At 37.0% G+C, this 23431-nt stretch overlaps 1 protein-coding gene across 3 annotated transcripts in view; it reads left to right on the top strand.

Moving 5' to 3' along the window:
- Positions 1-582: 582 nt before the first annotated feature.
- Positions 583-23431, top strand: part of LOC129062876 (alpha-aminoadipic semialdehyde synthase, mitochondrial) — a 70482-nt gene continuing 47633 nt past the window's right edge. For 2 of the 3 annotated variants that reach the window (XM_054563915.1, XM_054563914.1), the window contains exons 1-4: positions 583-683; positions 9783-10007; positions 19372-19548; positions 22512-22596. In XM_054563915.1, the coding sequence (XP_054419890.1) occupies positions 9798-10007; positions 19372-19548; positions 22512-22596 (472 nt within the window). In that variant the 5' untranslated portion in view covers positions 583-683; positions 9783-9797. Of the gene's footprint in view, positions 684-9770; positions 10008-19371; positions 19549-22511; positions 22597-23431 lie in introns of those variants that run through there. The other variant, XM_054563913.1, reaches the window with a different exon arrangement.

Here is a 23431-nt window from a genome sequence, read left to right as displayed (position 1 = left end):
AGCTGAGGCTACTTTTTATGAAATGCATTTTCCCTTGTCCCTCCAGGGCCAGTTAGTCCAGACTTTTGAAGAACATTGGACTTTGTCAGATACACGTGGATTGTTAATATTAGTTGGATGTGGATATGCTAACATTTTCAGTCTTAGTTTGCTGGACTCCAAAACTGTTTTAAGAACTGTCATCTGCCTTCATGGTTGTGAGGCTGCTTTAAAGAATGTATTTTGCTAAACAAAGGCGATTTACATGAGCTCGCAACTTTTTATACCCTCAGGAAATACACACATCTATTTAGCGTGTAAGACCCAGACTATTTTTGTCCCACGCCGTCCCCGCGTGTCCTCTGCTACGGACAGTTACAAACCTGGTCAATAACTGCCCTGGAGGACGTGATGGCCCCAAGCTAAGGACGCAGGTCAGCGATGAAAAAGGCTGAGGATTTTCTGGGAGGAGCAGGGGCCGGGCATGACCTAGCACCTGGCAGCGCCTCCGATTGGCAGAGGAGAAGGTTGTTCCCTCAGGGCGGCCACTGATTGGCTGCGGGAGGAGGAGGCCTAACGTCCTCAGAAGTTAAGCAAACACCTCCTCCTCCGGGCTCCTATCCCAATTTCTGCTGGCACTTAGGGGCCTACCCTCCCGAGACTGGGGAGCTGCGAGACTGCGGACCGGCGCCACAGAGGACGAGGTGAGGAGGGGCGCCCAGAGGGGCTGAGCAGGCGCGCAGCGGGCGCCCGCAGACGAGATGCGCTTGGAGATCGCCCGCGGGACTCGGGTGTGGGCCGGGAGCCGAGGCCGAGCTCTGCCTCCTGCTCCCAGCGCCGCGGGACCCCCTCGGACTCCCTGGACTCTGCAGCTGCCCAGGCGAATTAGGGAGAGAGGGTGACGAGCGTTCGGACCTCCCTCTCAGGACTTCCCTCCTAGAAAGGGAGGGCAGTCTGCTCGGCTTCGAAGTTTCGGAATAGGAAGAGGGAGGGATGCAGTGTGGATTTCTTTTCTTTTTTTTTTTTGGCGGGGAAGGGGGTGTCCTTGCAGAGGAGTAAAAGACTGGTATTGAATCTGCAGAGCCAACAGCCTGTTATTTCTTGGACTGTATGCTTATTTAGATTGGCTGACTGTGGAGGGTGTAGTGGGGATCGTGGGGGGCACCGCTGCCCCCGCCCCCGCCACCCCCTACGCCGCCTTCTTTCCGCACAGTTGTTTTCTGGCTGGCACTTCCAGCTCTGGCCTTCTGAGCCAAACTCTGATTACAAACTTCTCACCCTGACAATCTCAGGCTGGCCAGTCTCTCGGACATGGAGCCCCTCGTCCTGTCCCTGCCAAGCAAGCTGCTGCTTCTTGTCCACACTCCAAAAGAGACATGAGGTGGGAGGAAGTTGGGTACCTTGGATCTCAGCGTCTCTGAACTCCCGAGATGCTGCAGGGTCTGTGTGCGCCAGTGAGAGAGGCTGCTGGGCGAGTGGGCGCGGGTAGAAGCAATTGTTACCTGCTCTGCTTCTCTGAATGGGGCTAAAATGCCCTTACAACTTTCAGAAGACATGTGATTTTCGGACACTGATTTTAGGGGAGTGGAAGTGGGGTGGGAACTTAGACAGAGGGAGGGAGGGAGGGAGAGTTCAGTAACCTGAACAAAGGTGAGCATTTTTTGATATGGTGGGTCATCAGTTATCTGAATGTGCAGAATCTGTAGCTGTGATTGTGCTGATATAGCTAGTTACACTGGAGATGCCTGACTGAGGCGGTGGCTTTCACATACTTTCTTTACACTGATAGTACTTTGTGTCGATGTGTTTATATCTGTGTGTATGCATTTATTTTGATTTTGTCACTGTATTCTCCTTCCCCCTTTCCCTCACAAACACCAGTGAACCTAGGATTTCATGACTTGGCAGTGTAAACTGGTGGCCTTTCTGCAAAGCGAATTAGGGAAGACAAAGATTTAAACCAATTTTCCTTAGTCATTTTTCCACTCTCCAGAATTCGTATGTGTTACCAGTCTCACTTGTCATTGGTGACAGCATCATCAGAGCTTTAATTTGAATTATTTACGATTGAAAATTTCCCCTTTAACTAGCGAATCCTTGAAGCCTTAACAGACCTTGGATCAGGGTTTTGGAAGTGACCTTTCTGTGTGTAGGCAACGTCCATTTACCAAAAAAAGTTTTCACTTTTGCAAGTATTCTTTATTAGTTTTTTCATAAAAATAACATTATAAACAGGGGCAAGTTTCCTTGGTGAGGCCACAACAAATTCCTGAAATTTATGTTATCCCAGAAACACTGCATTTTGAATGGGAAATAACCAACAACATTATTATCATATTCATCTCAGATGCCATTATTTAAGATGCAGCCCTATTTCAGGGATGCTAAAATGTGAAAAAAAATTTGTCTCAAATTGGATGAAATACAGTATTAAAATGGTAAGCTATTTATCTTGAATGGCAAGACCTCAAGAGTAAAGTTGAAGAGAGGGCTTACTGGGCTCTCTCTCTCTCTCTCTCTCTCTCTTTTTTTTTCCTTTTTGATGTAAGCCTGGGAAGGAATTAATATGGAGCCATAGTGAAGGCCTTGCACAGTGTGGCAAAGAGGAAGGAAAACAGTGTTTTCTGTTAGTGGTGTGGCTGTGATCCTCTTTGTGGAGTGGGCAGGCTTAGAGACTTTGTTTCTTAATATTTACTGAGTGCTTAAAGACATGCAAGGCAGTGCTCAGCACTTAATTCACAACATACCTGACTCCATATTGCAGATAAAATACAGGCAGGTTCTGCACCAAAGTCACAGAGTAAGTGGAGTTGAGGAGCTCAGGCCATCTGTGGAAGTAAGGAATCACCTTTCTTTGAGCTTCCTCTCCTGTTGCAAGCTCTGGGCTCCTGGTTTTCAGAGTTAGTGCCGGTAACCTAGGTGAATGCCTTATCTCCCATAGTCTTTTTGGTGTTTTTTGTTTACTTGTTTAGTATATTTTACCTGGATCTTCATGATTCAGAGGGCCTATTTATGTTCTAAAATTCTAATGATTTTGTAATCCACAGTGCCCAGGCACTAATATGCTTAATAGAATATTAGAGTTGAAAATGACTTTAGTATTTATATTCCCATCTGGTTGGGGAAACTGAGGTCAAAGAGAAGGAACCCTGCAACTACTTATTAGTTTCAGTTCCCAGGTCTGGATTTTTATACCATATTATAGTGCATTTCATAACATTTATCGGTCTATGAGATCTTGGCAGGGAACAGGCATTTCTGTTGGATGTTATGGTGGGCTGGGAGTGAGGAGGAGAGCTGTGAGTCTGTTTGGTGTGTCTATTTTGTTTTCTCTGATGCATAGGTCTTTATGATGTTCACTTAAAATTGCTCATTCATTCATTCATTCATTCTTTCTTGAAATCTTTGAGTTCTCCTAGGTATCAGTCACAGTGATGAATAAAACACAATTTATTCCCTCAAAGCATTTACAGTTTAGCAAAGAGATAGACAAATAAGCAGATACACATTTTGGATCAGCCTCCAATTCAGAACTCACTTTGCATTCCATCTCAGTGAAACATAGTCTGTGGGCTAGAGACTAGGAGAATCATAGGTATTATATCTCTAGATGACTCTGCATAGCTGATGGGCTTGAGAACATATGAATATTCTTACCAGATTAGTTAATACTAATAGAGTCTACCCACCCAAATCTACTTGGTATTTTTTTTTTTTTACATTTCTGGCCAACTCTAAGGGTTTTAATGTGGAAGCATTAAAGGATGTTCCAATGCAAGCAACAGGAAGTACAAGTATGAAGAACAGTGTCGCTGCATGCCCAAGCCCTGCTCCAGCAAGCCTCGGGGTTGGGAGTTATTTGGATTAGTTCGAGGCCATCAGGAGTTCTATTAATTTGTAACTTTTTTGGACCTCCCCAGTATTATTATGGTCTGGATAACAAATACTATGTAATATGGGCCAAGACTCAGGGCCATAGAGCTATTCTCACCTACAGTACCAAGACTTCCTGGGAAGCCATGGTTTTTAAAAAGCACTTGCATTTTTAGAATGAACTGGAAGGGTAGGCATAAATTGTTTGCATTTCTCATCCATTACCTTATTTTGTTCACCTCAAGGTTACTCCACTCTTTGTCTCTCAATATTTAATCAACATGTGTGCCTGATTAGTACAAATAAATGGTATTGAGAAATCTCCACATGTGATTTAATAGTTTTAGTTTGAATCACTGAATTATATTCTAGAGACATTATTTTAAAGATCTAAAATATAAAGACAAAGGACACATCTCTGATTATGGGGGCTAGAGATGGAAGATTTGGATTCAACTTGTTAATAAGAAATTTGTAGACCTTTATACACGTCCCACTGGAAACAACAGAAATTAGGAGGCCCTTTTTGTATGTAAGTTCTTGTACTTGTTTAAAAATTTTTCTGCTGTAGGTATGTGGTTTCTGAGTTTAACAAGCTTCCTGATTAGGTTAATGGTAAGGAAAGGATTGAAGAGACTTAAAAGATTTTTTAATATTAGATGAAAACTCCATGTAGATCTCAGCTCTATTAATCTACCTATCACTCTTAGTTATGAAAACCAGCACAAGTCAAATAAATTGTTTAATGGTATAAGTACTACCTGAACAGTAGCAGGTAAATAAATTTAAACCTAATCCAGTTACATTTAAAAGTTATGCCTAAACAGTAGACTGTTTTTATTATGATTCATCCGTAGAGCTTTGGAAAATAATTGTTATAAAACAGAGAAAATCCCTTATTTCTATGGCACTCACTACCTTCATTTGTATTATCAAGCTTTCAATTATCTTCTCTCAGGCTCATTCTGACTCTAATATTCAGTTATAATCAATAATTGATAATTCACCATCAGACTTTGATGGGTCACTTAATTAGAAGAAATTGTCACATCCTGCTCCCGTTGGATCCCACAAAAGTGAGCAGAAACTGACTTTCGGCTTCTTTACCAGTACCTAACATCATGCTGTGCACAGTTTAAGTAGCCCCCTGCCCCAATTTTTTTGGATTAAAGAAAGAAATCAAAACACCTTTTATGTAATCAATGGAAAAAAGATAACTCCATCAGGAAAATTGTATGCTTTTATTATGTTTTTATTTAAATATTCAAAAATATTTCTGCTAGAAACTAGCTACTACTATATTAATATATGTAATTGTACAAAGGCCAGTCTTCTCATCATTTGAAAGGGGCTTCCCAAATACATGTGAGGTCCTCCTCCTGTGAAAGCTACATTTCCTCAGATAGAATCTTTTATAAGTATACCTCACAAAGTTGTTTCCTTCTTGTGATTTAAGGAGATGATATACTCAATAACCATGGTTTATTTGTGGCTACTGAAAGAAAATGGTGGGATATGTATAGAGTGCCAAGCTCTAGCTATCATCATCTATCATTTCTATCTCTAATCACCATTTTCCTTCTCATTTCTCTTAAAAAGGATAGAAAATACCAAGAATATATGAGTATGTTCTCCTTGCTTTGCCTGATTCTCATGTGTACACTGCAAAGATATGTAATTTGTAAATTAAAAGAAATTCTTAAGTCTTCCTCCCATTGAGAGATGGCAAGAGGGGTATGGTGATATCATATACCATGTTCTATTGCTAGAGTCCATCCACTGATTGTCCTCCTGTCTCTGTGCATGTCTGCAATTAATTCACTGTGCTACTCCCATGGCTTTTAGAGACATTTCATATTCCTGATGAATCCTAGGAAAGTAAAATGTGTACCTTAGTGCTCTTCTTGTTTTACAAAACATAGGGAAGGATCTTTTAAATTTCATTTTTATGCTATTTGAAATGTTAGCCCTTCCTGTGCTGAAGAAAAGATTAGCAATTGTCAGAAGAAGGGTCTTAATCCCCTCATCTGACTAGGTAACACTTCTCTTTCTCCCCCTTATTCTTTTCCTCTGCCTCCTTTTTATTCTCCCTAGCTCTTTCTTTTTCTTCTCTTCTCCCCGTTTTGCTTTTTCCATATCCTCTTTGCTTATACTATAGGCTGTTATCAGCACCTGGCACTAAGCACCTCACTAGAGCTGGTGGCAAGCCAGGAGTTTTCGTGCTTTGTTTCACTGAAGACATTTCCAGAAATATACATTTACTTCCTGGTATTCTTGGAAAAACCCAGAAAATGCAGCAATGGGAAATCCAGAACAGCCCACCTGGGCATTTCTTTGAAATATGAGACACCTGCAGTGCCCTACCTAAAAGCAATTAAGAAATCCTGACTGTTAGATGTTTTTTGATGACTTTGGAATGAAATGAATGGTGGTTCTGGAAAGTTCTATGCTGAGACCAAGTTCCAGGTTCAAGCACTTACTAATACAGTAATACCTGCTATAATCAAATCTTTTTTTCCCTAAGCTGCCAGAAACTTAGACTTTACCTTGGCAAAAACTCAGGGAATGTTTTTGGTGGCACATGGGAAAGAGATGGATAGAAGCAGCCCTTTCTGGGGGGAGAACTGATCATTTACTATAACTTATTTAAGTCAATTCCATATGGATCTGATCAATTTCTGAAACAAGCTGGAAGCAGTTAACAACATGTGTCACATCTACACGGTGTAGCCTTTGGCAAAGAAAAGAATATCCCGAGTGTTAAATATTAACCTAGGAATCCTGCTTCTGCTAAAAGGCACCAGCTCTACTTGAACTCCAGTTCAGTTTCTTCATCTGTAAAATGGGGATAATATCTACTTAATAATGTTTTTGCAAGGAGAAAATGAAATAGCATTTGTGAGGTGCTATTTTGCAAGGAGAGAATGAAATAACATCTGTAAGCTGAGTCTTGGCATATTATGTTAAATCAATGGTAACTATTGTTACATTTGTTTAAAAACAAAGTTACAGGAATTATGATTTGGGAATTCCCTGCAAAAAGTGAAAGTGAAAGTAGCTTCCCTGATAAACTCCAAAGGGTAATTTGCTGCTTTCTTTTCTGGGTCTCCATAGAAAGTTTGCCTTTGCAAATATCTATGTGTGTATTATGAGTCTGTGAGTCTGTGTTTTTCCTCCCACACTGCACCCCCCCACCCCAGGCAGAGAATGTAGGAGGAATGGGGGGATTGTCACTGAGGGAGGGGAGGCTGTGATTATAAATCAAGTTGGGCTGAGGGGCGAGGCTGTATTATCTGAACATGTCCCCTCATGTTGGGCCCAAGAATTGCTACAAAGAATAGAGGATGTGGTGTCCCTCTATGAAATACAGCTTCTGCTTGGAGGATGGGACCATTTCTGGGCTTATCTATGTGTTCAGAAGAATTACATGTCTTTGGAATTGGTTTTATTTAAGAATATATGGATTCAAGTTCTATGAGATGCTGCAGTTTTTCCTTTGGCTTGGGTTTTGTGTCTAATGTTGTCTGTTTATAAACAAAACTATGTGAATAAACCAAAAATTAAATAGAATACATAACATCTTTTTACCGAAGTGCTGATCATCAATTTAGCTTTCATCATGAGTGTGTTCAATTGCTGTGTGTCGCCCTTTCTCTTCCTGCCCCTCTCCTTCCTGGAGCCTTCTTAGAGGGACTCCTTGCTGTTTTGTTTTGGTCTGTTATGCTGTGAATTGCTCTACATGTTTTCAATCTCAGGTGGCAAGTATTTGTGTGCCCCTGCCCCAGGTTTGGACAAACATTCCCCATCTATGTGGTGGGTCTGATTTAGATGTCACAGTCTGATATAACAGAAATGACACATCATTGTTACAATCACTAATAAATATTAAAAATATTGGTAATATTAAGTATTGGTGACTGTGGAAGGAACTGGGTATTCATAGACTCTTTTTCTTGATCTTCTTAAAGCAGTCCCGTTAGCATATCTTGCAATGCTGGTTTGGTGGAGGTGTATTCTTTCAGCCTTCTTTTGTCTGGGAAACTCCTTATTTCACCTTCCATTTTAATTGAGAGCCTTGCTGGATAGAGCAGTCTTGGTTGCAGGCCTTTGCTCTTCATAACTAGGAATATTTCTTACCATTCCCTTCTGGCTTGCAGTGTTTCTGTTGAGAAGTCAGCTGCTACTTGTACTGGGGCTTGCTTTTATGTTACTATCTGTTTCTCCCTTGCTGCCTTTAGGATTCTTTGTTTCCTTTTGATATTTACCATTTTAATTATGTGTGGTTTTGTTGTCTGTGGGCCCTGCTCTGAAATGAGATTTCTTCCCAGCCAGTTCTCTAAGCCTGTGAGGATATGTGACTTTTACTGCGACCTGCTTTCTACTGGGGACATGGCCATATGCCAGCCCACTAGATTGGACTCTTACACTTAGTCATTTTAGTCTCCTTTAAATGATGTATCTGATGATTATGACAATGATAATAGCAATGACTAAGGACATATTTTGAATATTTAATTGGGTATGTGTATCTGAGAAGTCAGCTTTGGGAGGAATGTAAAATTCTGAGCTCTATTAATTTTGCTCTAGCCATGAATTTGCCTGAGAAACTTTTAACTATGTGCCTCAATACGTTCTATAGAAAACAGGTCCTATTGTCATTCCCATCAACCCCACCACTGCCACCCCCCTCCCAACTCCCCACTTTTCTACAAGGAAAGTCTATTGCAAATATAGCAGATAAATTTTTGGTTTCTTAAAAAAAAAATAAAGAAAGAAATCTATTCCATACAAATTTTGATAAATGCTAGCAGTAATTGGTAGAACATTTCTGAAAGGTATGGAATCTTTTGGTCCCTATATTTTGATGCCAACCTTAAACATAAAAAACTAAGGTTTAGCTTCTATATGATGCACCAAATTATGATCTGAAATGACCTTTGGCTTCCAAATATACTTCGCCATGTGAAGAGAGATAGAATACTGTTTGCTATTTATGCTTTAAAAATTTATATACAATTTATTGTGAGCCTCTTGTAAACATTTCATAATTCAGTAAATGAGTGGAATTTTGCAATCTGGAATAGCAGTTAGAAAGCTGGTTGAGACAGGTCCAGGTTTAATAGAATAGGATGATGAGTTAGGGAAAGAAACCTTAGGAAAGGGAACAGCATGTTTTAAGTAACAAAAGAGTCAGTGAGGGTGAGGCTGGGGGATGTGGTTAGGACTGGGCTTCTTACACCACCTCTAACACCTGTGGTGAAGGAACATGTTTGTTTTAACTTTCCAATCTGCCAGGACCAGTACTTTTATACCATCCAATAACAATGAATTACTAGAAATATTATCATGTGATATAAAGATCTTTAAGTGCTAACTTTCTATTTCTGTACACATCTTATCATGGACCAGTGAAAAGAAGTTCACCCACGGACAACAGGCTGCACGACACTCTGAGCAGCACTAGTAAGGAATGGTCAGAAGGGGACTCCAAAGAGGCTGGAGCTAGATTGTCAAGAATCTTGTACATGTTTAAATAATTCTAAACTTTATGCTTTCAAAACTAGCATAAATTATCTTACTGAATTTATTTGCATAGCAGGTTAACTTGCTTAAAACATTTGTGCTGAATAGCTGCTTGATAAAACATATATTTAAAAATCTATTCTGGCTTTTCAGATACAGGTTAGTGTCCCATAAGTTGTACAGTACTTTTTATATTTTGGAAATAAATAACCTCATTTGTGGAAATTTGGGTTTGTTTTGGTAAAGGAACACATTTTATCATCCAGGTTTCCCTTTCCCTTTTCTCTATCTTGCACCTGTCGTCATCTGAGATGGCTGGATTTTACAGCAGATTTCTTAGGACACCAGAACTGATCTGTGATCCCACCTGCCTTTTGTTCTCCTATGCTCTTATGATGTCATTACAGTCACCAGGTTTCAAGATGCTGCGGGTATATAGGACCAAACTGGGCAGGCTGGGGCTCAGCCTCGCCAGAGGGCTTCACCACAAACCCGTGATGGCTGTGAGGCGGGAGGATGTGAATGCCTGGGAGAGGAGGGCGCCTCTGGCTCCCCGCCACATCAAAGGCATCACCAACCTGGGATACAAGGTCTTAATACAGCCTTCCAATCGGCGGGCCATTCACGACAAGGTAAATATTTCCAATTTCTTAAGTGTGTAGGAATAAAATGACCCTGTAAATGAAAATTAAAGAGCATCCAGGTGAAAAGAAAGTGTTTGCTAATGTCCTTTAAATACCACATGGCAATATTTTTTTACTTTGGTTATAGTGAGATTGCTAGTTAGAATCATTGAGTCCAGAATTTAACCAGTAAGTATTATTTTCATTCCATTCTATGCTTTCTCTAGCTGGGGGATAGAAGGATTGCTTTTAATTTTAAATTTTTTAAGCTCTTTTTTTAAAAGAAAATAATCTTTTCTGTTGAATTCATTGGTGTGACATTGGTTAATAAAATTAGATAGGTTTCATGTGTACAATTCTATAATACATCATCTATATATTATATTGTGTTTTCACCACCTAAAGTCAAGTCTCCTTGCAACACCATTTATCCACCCATACCCTCTCCTACATCCTACCTACCACCCTTTCCCTATTGTAATCACCATACTGTTGTCTGTGTCTATGAGTTTATTTTTTAATCCCTTCGCCTTTTTCACCCAGTCCTCTACTCCTTCCTCTTTAACAGCTGTCACTCTGTTCTCTGTATGTATGAGTCAGTTTCTGTTTTGTTTGTTAGTTTATTTTGTTCATTAGATTCCATGTATAAGTAAAATCATGTGGTATTGGCCTTCTTCTGACTAGCTTATTCACTTAGTGTAATACTTTCCAGGTCCATCCATGTTGTTGCAAAAAGTAAGTATTCCTTCTTCCTTATGGCCTAGTAGTGTTCCATTGTATAAATATGCCACACCTTTTTTATCTACTCATCTACTGATGGGAACTTGGACTGCTTCCAAATCTTGGCTATTATAAATAACCCTGCAACGAACATAGCAATGCACATATTCTTTCAAATCAGTGCTTTGTGTTGCTTTGGATATGTTACCAGAAGTGGAATCACTGGGTCATAAGGCTGTTTCATTTTAATTTTTTGAGGAACCTCCATACTGTTTTCCACAGTTGCTGCTCCAATCTGCATTCCCACCAATAGTGCAGAAGCGTTCCCTTTTTCTCCACATCCTTGCCAACACTTGTTCTTTGTTGATTTATTTATTTTTTAATAGTTAATTTTTTATTGTATTTTTTCCACTACCATTTATCCTGTTTATACCTGCTCCGCCTCCACCCACATTCCTCCCCAACCATGTTGATTTATTGATGATAGTCATTCTGACAGGTGTAAGAAATATCTCATTGCATTTCTCTGATCATTAGTGACATTGAACATCTTTTCATATGTCTACTGGCCATCTGTATATCCTCTTTGGAGAAGTGTCTGTTCAGTCCTTTGCTCATTTTTAAATTGAATTGTTTGTTTTCTTGGTGTTGAGTTGTATAAGCTCTTTATATATTTGGAAAGTAACCCCTATGAGATGTATTATTTGTGAGTATGTTCTCCCATTGGGTGAGTTGTCTTTTCATCTTGTTGATGAACTCCTTTGCTGTGCAATACTTTTTAGTTTGATGTAATCCTGTTCATTTTTTTCTGGGTTTCCCTTGCCTGAGAAGATGTATCAGAAAAAATACTGCTATGAGCAATGTCTGAGATTTTATGGCCTATGTTTTCTTCTAAGATATTTATGGTTTTGAGTCTTACATTTAAGTTTTTAATCCACTTTGAGTTTATTCTTGTATGTGGTGAAAGAAGCTGGTCTAATTTCATTCTTTTGCATGTTATCTGTCCGATTTTCTAAACCATTTAGTTAATAGACTATCTTTAGCTCATTCTGTGTGTTCTTGCCTCATTCGTTGAATATTAATTGACAATAAAGGTGTGGGTTTATTTCTGGGCTCTCTATTCTGTTCCATTGATCTATATGTTTGAGTTTATGCCAGGCCATGCCAGTACCATGGTGTCCTTGTAGTACAGTTTGATATCAGGTAATGCAATTTTTCCAACTTTGTTCTTTTTTTCTCAAGATTGGTGTGTCTTTTCAGGGTCTTTTGTTGTTCCATATATACTTTTATATATATTTATATTTATATATATTTATATTTATATATATTTTTGGAACATTTGTTCTAGTTCTGTGAAATATGCCATTGTTGTCTTGATAAGGATTTTGTTGAGCTGTAGATTGTTTTGGGTACCATGGACATTTTTATGATGTTAATTATTCCTAGCCATGAACATGGTATATGTGTTCACTTATTTGTATCTTTTTCAATTTCTTTCTCCAGTGTTTTATAACTTTCTGAGTAAAGGTCTTTTTAATTTTTAGTTAAATTTATTTCAATATTGAGGGATTCCTTTTAGAAGGTGGTGACATTCTTGAGTTATCCTCTCCTTTCCTTCATTGCAGACCCTCATTATGGGAGTGGGGAGACAAGGTCAGTAAGACAGTATTGTGTTTTGTCGCATAAAACTTCCCTCCAGGAAATGCTTCATTAAGTAGAGTTTGTTCATGAGAGTATGCCTTGTCATGCATGGTGGGAAGCTCTTTACATTCACCATTCCCTTTATTCTTCACAATAATCGTATATGTTTGACTCTTATTTTTATTTTAAAGATATATATATACACATATATGTGTGTGTGTGTGTGTGTGTGTGTGTGTGTGTGTGTGTATGCTTTTTTCCTGAACCAGTGGAAAGTATGTGGCAGACATGATGACATTTTACTACAAAATGCATGGTATGCATTTCATTGTCATTTTCCTGAATAGCCATCATATAATTTTCTCACCTAAGAAATTATTTCATAATATCTCACATAGCCCATTTCAAATTCTCCATTATTCCAAATGGCTTTTATGTTCTTTTATTTTAATAAATGTTTAATTAAGTTTTCTTTGATTTACTTTGTCTTTTTAGTTCTTTTAATTAAAAACAGCACCTTCCCTTTTCGATTTTTGTTTGTTTCAGTGACATTTACTCTTTTGGAATATTGCAGGGCAGGTGACTTGTAGAATGTTCCACTTCTGGGTGTAACTAGTCTCTTTTTTCCTTGTGATAACTCAGGTTATATACTTGTGACATAAGTATTTCATAAGTGACATATGTTCTTTCCATTGTATCACATCAAAAACACAAAAAGATTAGTTGTCACATGATGAGGAATGCATGATCACTTGGCTGCAGTGGTTACCATCAAGTCTCTCCCTTATAAAAACACTGAGTAATCTGTGGGCTGCTCTGTTGAGATATGTGAATTTCCTGTTTCTCAACAACCTTTCAACTAATGATGTTAGTTAGCATTCACTGATAATTTTAATCTGAATTAATTTTTATGTGGAGGCTTACAAAATGATAATTTCCTTTTTCTTTAAAAATTTTTTTATTGTAGTTTTTCCATTACCATGTATCCCCTCTATATCCTATTCCACCTCTACCCACGAACCCCCCGCAATCACCAAACTGTTGCCCATGCCCATGATTTCTTTCTTTTTTTCTCTTTTCTTTCTTGATCCCTCCACAACAACCTCTTTTCCTTACAGCCCCGCCCCTAGATGTCAGCCTGTGCTCTGTTAGAGTCTGTCTCTCTTGCTTGTTAGTTCATTTTGTGCATTAGATTCCACATATGAGTGAAATCATGTGGTAATTGTCTTTGACTGGCTTATTTCACTTAGTATGATGTTCTCCAGGTCCATCTGTGCTGTTGCAAAGAGTAAAAATTTTTTTCTCCTCCTCCTTCTTCCTTCTTCCTCCTCCTCCTCCTTCTATGGCTGAGTAGCATTACTTTATGGAACACTACTGTTTTATCTACTCATCTTCTGATGGACACCTGGGCTGCTTCCAAATCTTGACTATTCTAAATAACTTCTATTCCTTGATCTTTTTTTTGTACAAAAGAGATTTTCCTTAGTTTTTACTTTCTCTCTTGCTCTTTTGAGTATCATTTTGGGTACATAATGTTCTAATTATTCCAAATTTGTGATACTGAGAGTCCATTTAAGGGGGCTACTATGTCCTTTGGACATAAATCCTTTTATCTCTGGACTCTCTGGTTGCCTGAATCAACAAATTGTCTTAGCCTCACCTTGTGCTTTTTATGCCCCATACCTGGAATCAGTGATTTCATTAAGGAACCTTAACTTCCCTTAGTTTATGAAAACCAAAATCTGGTATCTGATTTTAGATGTGCTTACATTACTGAGATATTATTGCTCTTAGTTATTTTAGTGGATAGAGCAAAGAAATACACAGATGCACACTCATAAATTATGTATAAGTAATTATATAATTTAATCATGAGTTAATACCAATATTTTCAATTAAAATTTAGCATTGCAGGTTTTTCTTACCTTTTAAATTTTATATTTGCATTTGTTTTCTCCAGCAGAGAAAATTCTAATTTGTTCTAACATGAGTGCATGTTGTTTGCTCTACTCCAAAATATACATAAAATAATTTTGGAATCATAATGCTAATATCACAATTAACAATAAACTTGTTAATGTTAAGAGAGTAGATCTTGATACTTCTCATCACAAGAAAAAAATTCTATAAATATGTATGGGGACAGATGTTAACTAGAACTTAGTGTGATGATCATTTCTCAAAATATTGAATCATTTTGTTTTACACTCAAAACTAATGTAATGTTGTATGTCAATTATATCTCAATAAAAACCTATTAAGTGGAGTTTAATATTTCTTTGACCTTTTCTTTAGAATAGAGCTCGCAAAGAATATTCAGAATACCATGTTTAAAAGTTATTTGAATTTTTTTCTGTATAGTTACATTGTAAATGTATCTCCAGTTGGATTAATTTTTTTGTTTCTTTTATATTTTATTTGCTTTTAAATTCTTTTGATTTAATTTTATTTTACATACAACTTAAACATTTATGAGTCTTAAAAATTAAAACTATGTAAGAGAAGTTGTAATGCAGAGGTCTGTCATCTTGACCTTCCAACATCTCTTCCCACCCATACCATAGTCTACTATTTTCATTAGTTTCTGACCTATCATTCATATATTTCTTTTTGCAAAAACAACCGTGTGTGTGTATGTGTTCTTATTTCCTCTTCAGTTTTATATACAGTGTTTTATACCGTATACACTCTTTTGCCTCTTGCTTTCTTGCTTTGTTTAGTCAGCAACATATCTTCGAAATCATTCCATGTCAGTTCATAGAGCTCTGCTTCATTCTATTTAATGGAAGTATAGTGATTACATCATTGTAATTACTCCATCGTTGATCATGATTTATTTAACCAGTCTACTATAAGTGGGCAAATATACTGTTTTCAAAGAAATCAGGTACGAACCATATGTGCATTCTTGTACTATTTCTTCTGTCCATTTTTACCTTTCTTCTGAAGTAGATTCCTAAGTAGATTTATCTTCATTTTATTCACTTTCCACCTTTGATGCTCTTTTATTTCTGCTTGGATCATGTTACCCCTTTATTTAAAAATCTGAAAATGACCATTTATAGCCTCCATGTACTAGCTATGCAATCTCAATTAAGTATGTAAGCTTCAGGTTTCCCATTGATAAAATGGGGATAATAATAGTACCTACCTCATGGGAGTTGTGTGAAAATTAAATGATAATTTATGCAACAAACTTAGCAAAGCACATAGTATTTTATTAATAAATATTTATGATTATTATTTTTATTTTTATCCAATAAAGCACATATTCATCATGATATCATTCAGCCTACTTTCCCAAATTGACTTACCCATTATATTCTAAATATCTTTACTTTCCTGCTTCCATATTTGTGTATATTCCTTCAAAGCTTTTACTGATATTACCTGCTTGTATTTTGCATTTCAACCTCTCCAAATTCTACCCAGCCCTTTATATTAATTTCAATTTCCATACTTCCTATATCATCTTACCTGGGAATTATCTCAGTATCCATTAAACTAATAGTCACTTGGTCAGTTTTTTTGAATTCAGCCTCATTTACTGTGCTTCTGACTAGTCTTTTACTGTATTTTGTGGGCTCCTTTACAGGAGGATCTTGTCTGTCTTTCTTTGTGTCTTATCATCTCATTTCTAACATACTCCACTGTATAAAATAGGGTAGTAATCAATACTAACTAAACAAGGAAAACTAAATATTGCAGATATGTCTTTCTTTTAAAAATGCAACTAATATATTACTATTTAGCATTTAATGTTTCTGTGCATTGTTGGTATAAAATATATATTTCCAAACCTTTAGCAAGACTCATCAAGAATCAAAGATAGAGAACTCAAATCAATAAAATCAGTAATGAAAGAAGCAACATAACAACTGACATCACAGAAATAAAAAGGATTGTAAGAAAATACTATGACTAATTATATGCAAACAAATTCGACAACTTGGGTGAAATGGACAAGTTTCTAGAAACATGCAATCTTCCAAAACTCAATCAGGAAGAATGAGAAAACCTGAATAGACCAATAACACTAATAAAATTGAAGCAGTGATCAAAAAACTCCCAGCAAACAAGTTCTAGGTTGCGTGGCTTCACAGGTGAATTTTACCAAATATTGAAAGGAGAACTAACACCTATCCTCAAACTATTCTAAAAATCCAAAAGGAGGGAAGACTTCCAAGCTCTTTTTTGTGAGACCAGCATTATCCTAATTCCAAAACCAGATAAAGACCCCACAAAGAAAGAAAATTATAGGCTAACTTTGATGAACATAGATGCTAAAACTCTCAACAAAATATTAGTAAATCAAATCTAGCAATACATTAAAAAGATAAACACCATGGTCAAGTGGCATTTATTCTGGGTATGCAAAGTTGGTACAATATTTGCAAATCAATAAATGTGATACATTAATAAACAAAATGAAGGATAAAAATTACATGATCATATCAATAGATGCAGAAAAAGCATTTGGTAAAAATCCAGCACCCACTTATGATAAAAACTCTCAGCAAAGTGGGAATCGAGGGATCATACCTTAACATAATAAAGGCCACATTTGAAAAATCTATAGTCAGAATCTTACTCAATGGGCAAACACTAAAGATGTTTCCCCTAAGATCAGGAACAAGGCAGTTATGTATGCTTTCACCACTCTTATGCAACATAGTACTGAAAGAGTTAGCCACAGCCATCAGACAAGAAGAAGAAACAAAAGACATTCAAGTTAGAAAGGAGGAAGTAAAGCTGTCATTAGTCTCAGATGACATAATATTGTACATAGAAAACCCTAGGACTCCACCAAAAACTAGTAGATTTAATGAATGTATTTGGAAAAGTAGCAAGATACAAGATTAATATCAAGAGATTGGTAGCACTTTTATAAACTAATAATGAACTCTCAGAAAAAGAAACTAAGAAAACAATCCCATTTACCATTTCAACAATAAAAAACATAAGGTACCTAGGAATAAACTTAACTAAGGAAGTAAGAGACCTGTACTCAGCAAACTATAGGACATTGGAGAAACAAATAGAGAAAGATACAAACAAGTAGATGTATATACCATATTGATGGTTGGAAAAATTAACATCATTAAAAATGTCCACATTACCCAAAGCAATTTATAGGTTCAATGCAATTTCTATTAAAATACCAGTGGCATATTTTACAGATCTAGAACAAATACTGCAAAAATTTATATGGAACCAAAAAAGACCCTGAATAGTCTCAGCAATCTTGAGAAAGAAGAACAAAGTAGGGGGGATCACAATACTGGATATCAAACTATTAAACATAAAGACATTGTAAACAAAACAGCCTGGCACTGGCAGAAGAGCAAGCATATCGATCAATACAACATAACAAAGTGCCTGGAAATCAACCCATGCCTATATGGGCAATTAATATTTGACAAAGGAGACAAGAGCATACAATGAGGTAAAATCAGTCCCTTTAATAAATGATATTAGGAAAATGGGACGGGTACATGTAAAAAATAAAGCTAGACCACCAGCTTATACCATACACACAAATAAATTCAATATAGGTAAAAGATTTAAATGTAAGTCACGAAGCCATAAAAATCCTAGAAGAAAACTTAGGTAGGAAAATCTCAGACATCTCATAAAGAAATGTGTGTGCTGATATATTTCCTAGGGCAAGGGAAACAAAGGAAACATTTAACAAAAGAGACTATATCAAACTAAAAACTTTCTGCACAACAAAAGAAACCATCAACAAAATGAAAAGGAAACACTCTGTAGGGAAGAATATATTTGCCAATAATATATCTGATAAGGGGTTAATTTCCAAAATATATAAAGAACTTATACAACTCAACACCAGGAAAACAAACAACCCAATTAAAAAATGAGCTAAAAACCTGACTAGACATTTCTCTGAAAAGTACACATGCAGATGGCCCATAGACACGTGAAAAGATGCGCAATGTCACTAATCATCAGAAAAATGCTAATTAAAACTACAATGAGGTATCACCTCACAACTGACAGCATGGTTATCATCAATAAATCACCAAGGGAGCCCTAGTGCACTGTTGCAGTGGGAATGCAGAATGGTGTAGCCGCTGTGGAAATCAGTATTGTGTTTTCTCGAAAAATTAAAAGTGGAACTGCCATTTGTTCCGGTGATCCCATTTTGGGAAGTATATTCTAAGAACTCTGAAATAGTAATCAAAAAAATACATGCACCCTTATGTTCATAGCAGCATTGTTTACAATAGCCAAGATCTGGAAACAGCCCAAGTGCCCATTAGTAGATGAGAAGATTAAGAAGATGTGGCACATTTACACAATAAAATAGTACCTGGACATCAAAAAGAAGGGACGCTTACCTTTTGTGACAACATGGATGGACCTGGAGATTGTTATGTTAAGTGAAATAAGCCAGTCAGAGAAAGACAAATACTGTAAGATCTCCGTTATATGTGAAATCTAATGAACAAAATAGGTAGGCCCTGAAGCATGGGTATATTAAACAGACTGACAGATCTCAGAGGGGAGGGTGGTGAAGGGACTAAAAGAGATTAGCCAAAGAATTTGTATGCTTAGCCGATGGACAGACAACAACGTGGAAAAGGCTGAGGATTGGGGCAGTGGGTGTGAGGACTAGGTGGGGAGGGCAAAATGGGGAAAATGGCAGCCATCTGTAATAGGGTCAACAATAAAAATTAAAATAAATAAAATATTTCACAATTATACTTAAATCATATATGTGCTAGTGGTTATGATCGAACTATTAATGGTTCTTAAATAAGAGTATGTGCTAAATTTTCTAAACTTTTTTGCTATAACAGTCAAACATATTACATTGATATTTAGCCAGCAAATACAAATACATGTAGTTATTCTATTATTTGTACTTAATCATAAAGATTTTATTCCTTCAAAAAATTGTGCCTTTAATTGCTGTACATTTTATTTATTAAAAAATATGAATATAACAAATCAGGGGAATAACTTTTAACCAAAATTACATTCCCAGGAATATGTCAAGGCCGGTGGCATTCTTCAGGAGGATATTTCTGAAGCTTGTCTAATTTTGGGAGTTAAGAGGCCCCCAGAGGACAAATTAATGTCCAAGAAGACTTACGCATTCTTTTCCCACACAATAAAAGCTCAGGAGGCCAATATGGGCTTATTGGATGAGATTCTAAGACAGGTAATTGGTGACTAACACTTATTTTTTTATTTTTTTGTTATCAAGTAGCATTTTAGTTTTCTTTCAGCATCTAGGAAATGCATCATGTTATTCACCTCAATAAGAAAAGTAATCTGTGAGTTAGTGCTTGAATAGTTCTGCTGCTCTTAAGCCTCCTCTGCTGCACAAGTTTGGAATTTTTTATGGGAAACCAAACATTTTATTTTCTTTTTGTTAAATGGAAAAAAATAATAGAAGTGTTCTCCCAAACGATTCATTACTTATAAGGCCAATTGATTAAAACATTAGCAAGTGGAATTTTTGAGGTGAAAAGAACCTCAAGGATCATATCATCCACCACCCTAACTTTTCAGATGGACCCCAGAGAGGTAAAATGACTTGACTGAGGATGCACAGCTCTGCAGTGCAAGAACTGGTGTGGAGACTATTTTTACTTTTATTAACATTGGAAGGGGAAAAAAGAATTTTTAAAGATATGAATATTATTGGAAAAAACTATTAGCTATTTAAAATACAGAGTTTTCATTCAACAAATACTTACTGAGTGCCCACAATGTGTCCAACACTTCACTACAATGACAATAAAATAACTCCCTATTAGCTGTCTTTGGGAGCTTATGTTCTAGTGGGATGAGACGGGTGATAAATAAATGACATCTCATTTGTTATTTGGTGATAAGTATAATGGAGATAAATAGGATATAGAAGGAGAAAAAGAATTTTGGGCACTGGGAGAGGTGACAATCTAGTTTAAATAGGATAACCTGAGAGAGTCTCATTTTGAAGTTGGTATTGAGCAAAAATTTGAAGGAGATAAATGATTAAAGTTTATCCATCTGGGAAGTCTGGCAACAAGAGAAAATAGTAATGGAAAAGATAGGGTCTTTTTTTGAGTGGAGAGTGAGAATAAATCATGTTCTAAAGTACTTATTCTGCCTGCTCTCTGGAAGTAAGAAGTGGGAGGAGAATAAATCTGATAAAAGAGATTGTAAATCTAGACCAGTCTAGATGCTAGGCTACAAATGACGGTGACTTGTATGAGGGTGGTGGAGTTTCTGATGCATGGGAAAATCTTGGATGCATTTTAGAGATCTTATTTGGCAAGATCCCCTAATGAAATGGATGTGGAAAGAGACAGAGAGAGAGAGAGAAAGAGAGAGAGAGAGAGAGAGAGAGAGAGAGAGAAGACAGAGATGGCTTTGAGATTTTGGTCTGAGTAACTTTAGAGTTGCCATAGATTAAGATAATGCTGCCTTACAAGGAACTGTTTTGAATGGAGGATTGAGTTGAGTTTATGGACTGTCAAGTTTAATTTGTCTATTAGACATTGAAGAGGAGGTGCTATGTGGGTCGTTGGATATGAGTTTGTAGCTCAGAGGGACAGCTCCTTCTGATACACATTCTGTGGTTATCAAAGACTAGCAGAGGGGTGTCCAACCCCCTGCCAGGACTGCATGGCCATGAATGCGGCTCAACACAAAATTGTAAATTTACTTAAAACCTTTTTTTCCTCATTAGTTTTTGTTAGTGTTTGTGTATTTAATGTGTGGCCTAAGACAACTCTTCTTCTTCCAGTGTGGCCTAGAGATGCCAAGAGGTTGGATGCCCCTTGGCTAGGTGGTATCTAAAGCCTTGAGAGAGGATATGGGCAGGGAGTGAGTATAGAGGAGTCCAAGGTCTAAGTCCTGGGGTAAGCATTTTATGGCATTAGAAACTAAAGAATCTGAAAGGAGGCAGAGAACAGGAGAATTCACAAACAGTAAAAGCTATGGAAGTATTTTATAAGGTGTATAAAACACAGTTTTAGTAATTTGGAATATTTTAGGCTTGGGCTGTAGTTAATTTGCACTGTTCCTGAAGAACAAATTAAAAAAGTAATTGATGGAAGTGATAAGAAGAATCCTTCGCCTTATGCAGATAAACTCCTTAACAAGCACTTTACTTTTTTTTGTTATATAAATTTTCATCCATTACAAGAAAATTAATAAAAACAGACCCAGCAGGGCTTTTTGTTTTTTTATTTATTTTTGGCATCAGTTTGTAACCAATTACTTGGACATGAATGAATATTAAACATTCTTAAATTCATGAATATGATTAAACCATATGATCTTTGAGGAAATACAATGACTGTTTCAAACATTCTGTAATTACAACGTTTCAATAGCTCTTAACCATGACTTAGTGAGACATTTTCAAGAGAGCGAAGACTCCCAAGGAAATAGGAAGACTGATTTTAGTGTAGATGAGGAAGTGAAAAGCAGGCAGACTGTGCTACTTTGTAAATGAAGCTAATTGTGGAAGGATGGAGAGAGAAAAAGGAGAGGAGTTAGAGAGGAAGAGAGACAGAAATAGAAACAGAAAGGGAGAGACTGGGAGAGAGAGAATGAGAGATTTGTGTGTATGGACTTGGGAGGGAGTGGTGCTATTTTTTTTTTTAAGGTATGAGAGACTTGAGTAAATGTCACTTACACTGAGGGGAAGGAGCAGTGCAGAGAAGGTAATGCAGGAAAGAGGAAAAGCTCAAGAAGGGTGGTCTTGGAGGACACGGAAAACAGCTGGCATCTATCTTGCTCACAGGGCTTAGTTTCCAGAGGCACTTGTTTTCCTAGAGACTAGAAGAAAGGATGTGAGGATAAACAAGGCAGTAGATATATTTGTAGATGGTGCTGGCCTAAAATTTAAAGGAAATCATGCCTTTATTATTTGTCTGACTACCACCAAGAGGCATTTAGCACCCTGGTAGAACCATTCTTTCATCTTTAATCACAGCCCTATCACTGGCTTGTGACCTGATTTTTCTAAGCATTGCAGGGTGTACCTGATGGTAACATGTTGGCAAGTCCAGGTATATTTTATAAGAGGAAAAAAAATGTGAAATGTTGACCTGCTCATATATGTGCTTTACTCATTGAAATTAAGCTTGATGTGATTGATTTAAAAAATTTTTATTCTTTCGTCAGGAAATCCGACTTATTGATTATGAGAAAATGGTGGATCATAGAGGAATTCGGGTTGTGGCATTTGGACAATGGGCAGGTGTGGCAGGTAGGTGTGCTGCCCACATAACCCACTTTGAAATTTGCCTTTGGAGTGACTGTGTGTTTTCTCTTTTCTGTGGCAAGGAGATGAGAGTGTTTATTTCCATCAATAAAAATAAGTGGGTGTGACTAAGGATGATGAATATATGACACTAGATAAGAAATAAATCATGAAAATATATTTATTACAAAAATTAAGAAGGAAAAGGAGGCAGGGAGAAGGATAACAACTATAGTTGGGCTCTGACTTATTTTTTCTCTTTTTTAAAAATTTATTTTTAAATCATGTTTATCCTATTACAGTTGTCTCAATTTTCCCCCCTTTGCCCCCTCCACCCATCCCACCCTGACCCCCTCTCCCACAGTCAATCCCCACTCTGTTGTCTGTGTCCATGGGGCATTCATATTATGTTCTCCTTCTCCTTTTTTCCACCATTCTCCCCCTTCCCCATCCCCTTTGGTTACTTTCAGTCTGCTCCATGTTTCCATGCCTGTGTTTTATTTTATTCATTAGTTTATTTTGTTGAATAGATTCCACTTATAGGTGAGATCCTATGGTATTTGTCTTTCACCAACTGGCTTATTTCCCTTAGCTTAATATTCTCCTGTTCCATCCATGTTGTCGCAAAAGGTAGGAATTCCTTCCTTCTTTCTTTCTTTTTTTAATGGAGATTGATTTTATTTATTTATTTTTTAAATGTCAAGATCCATGATAAAATATTGAAAAACTTAAATCCATTATAAAGCTTAGCAATCATGACACCTGCACAGAAATAATCAAGTAGGTCAATGAAATAAAATGAGCATTCTAGAAATGAACATATATATCTTTCTAACAAAGC

Source organism: Pteronotus mesoamericanus, unplaced genomic scaffold (genome assembly GCF_021234165.1).
Source record: "Pteronotus mesoamericanus isolate MK-2021 breed Mesoamerican mustached bat unplaced genomic scaffold, CSHL_Meso_final scaffold_85, whole genome shotgun sequence".
NCBI classification, from domain to species: Eukaryota; Metazoa; Chordata; class Mammalia; order Chiroptera; family Mormoopidae; genus Pteronotus; species Pteronotus mesoamericanus.
The sequence above is the reverse complement of the archived record's forward strand: the minus strand, read 5'-3'. Positions and strand labels throughout refer to the sequence as shown.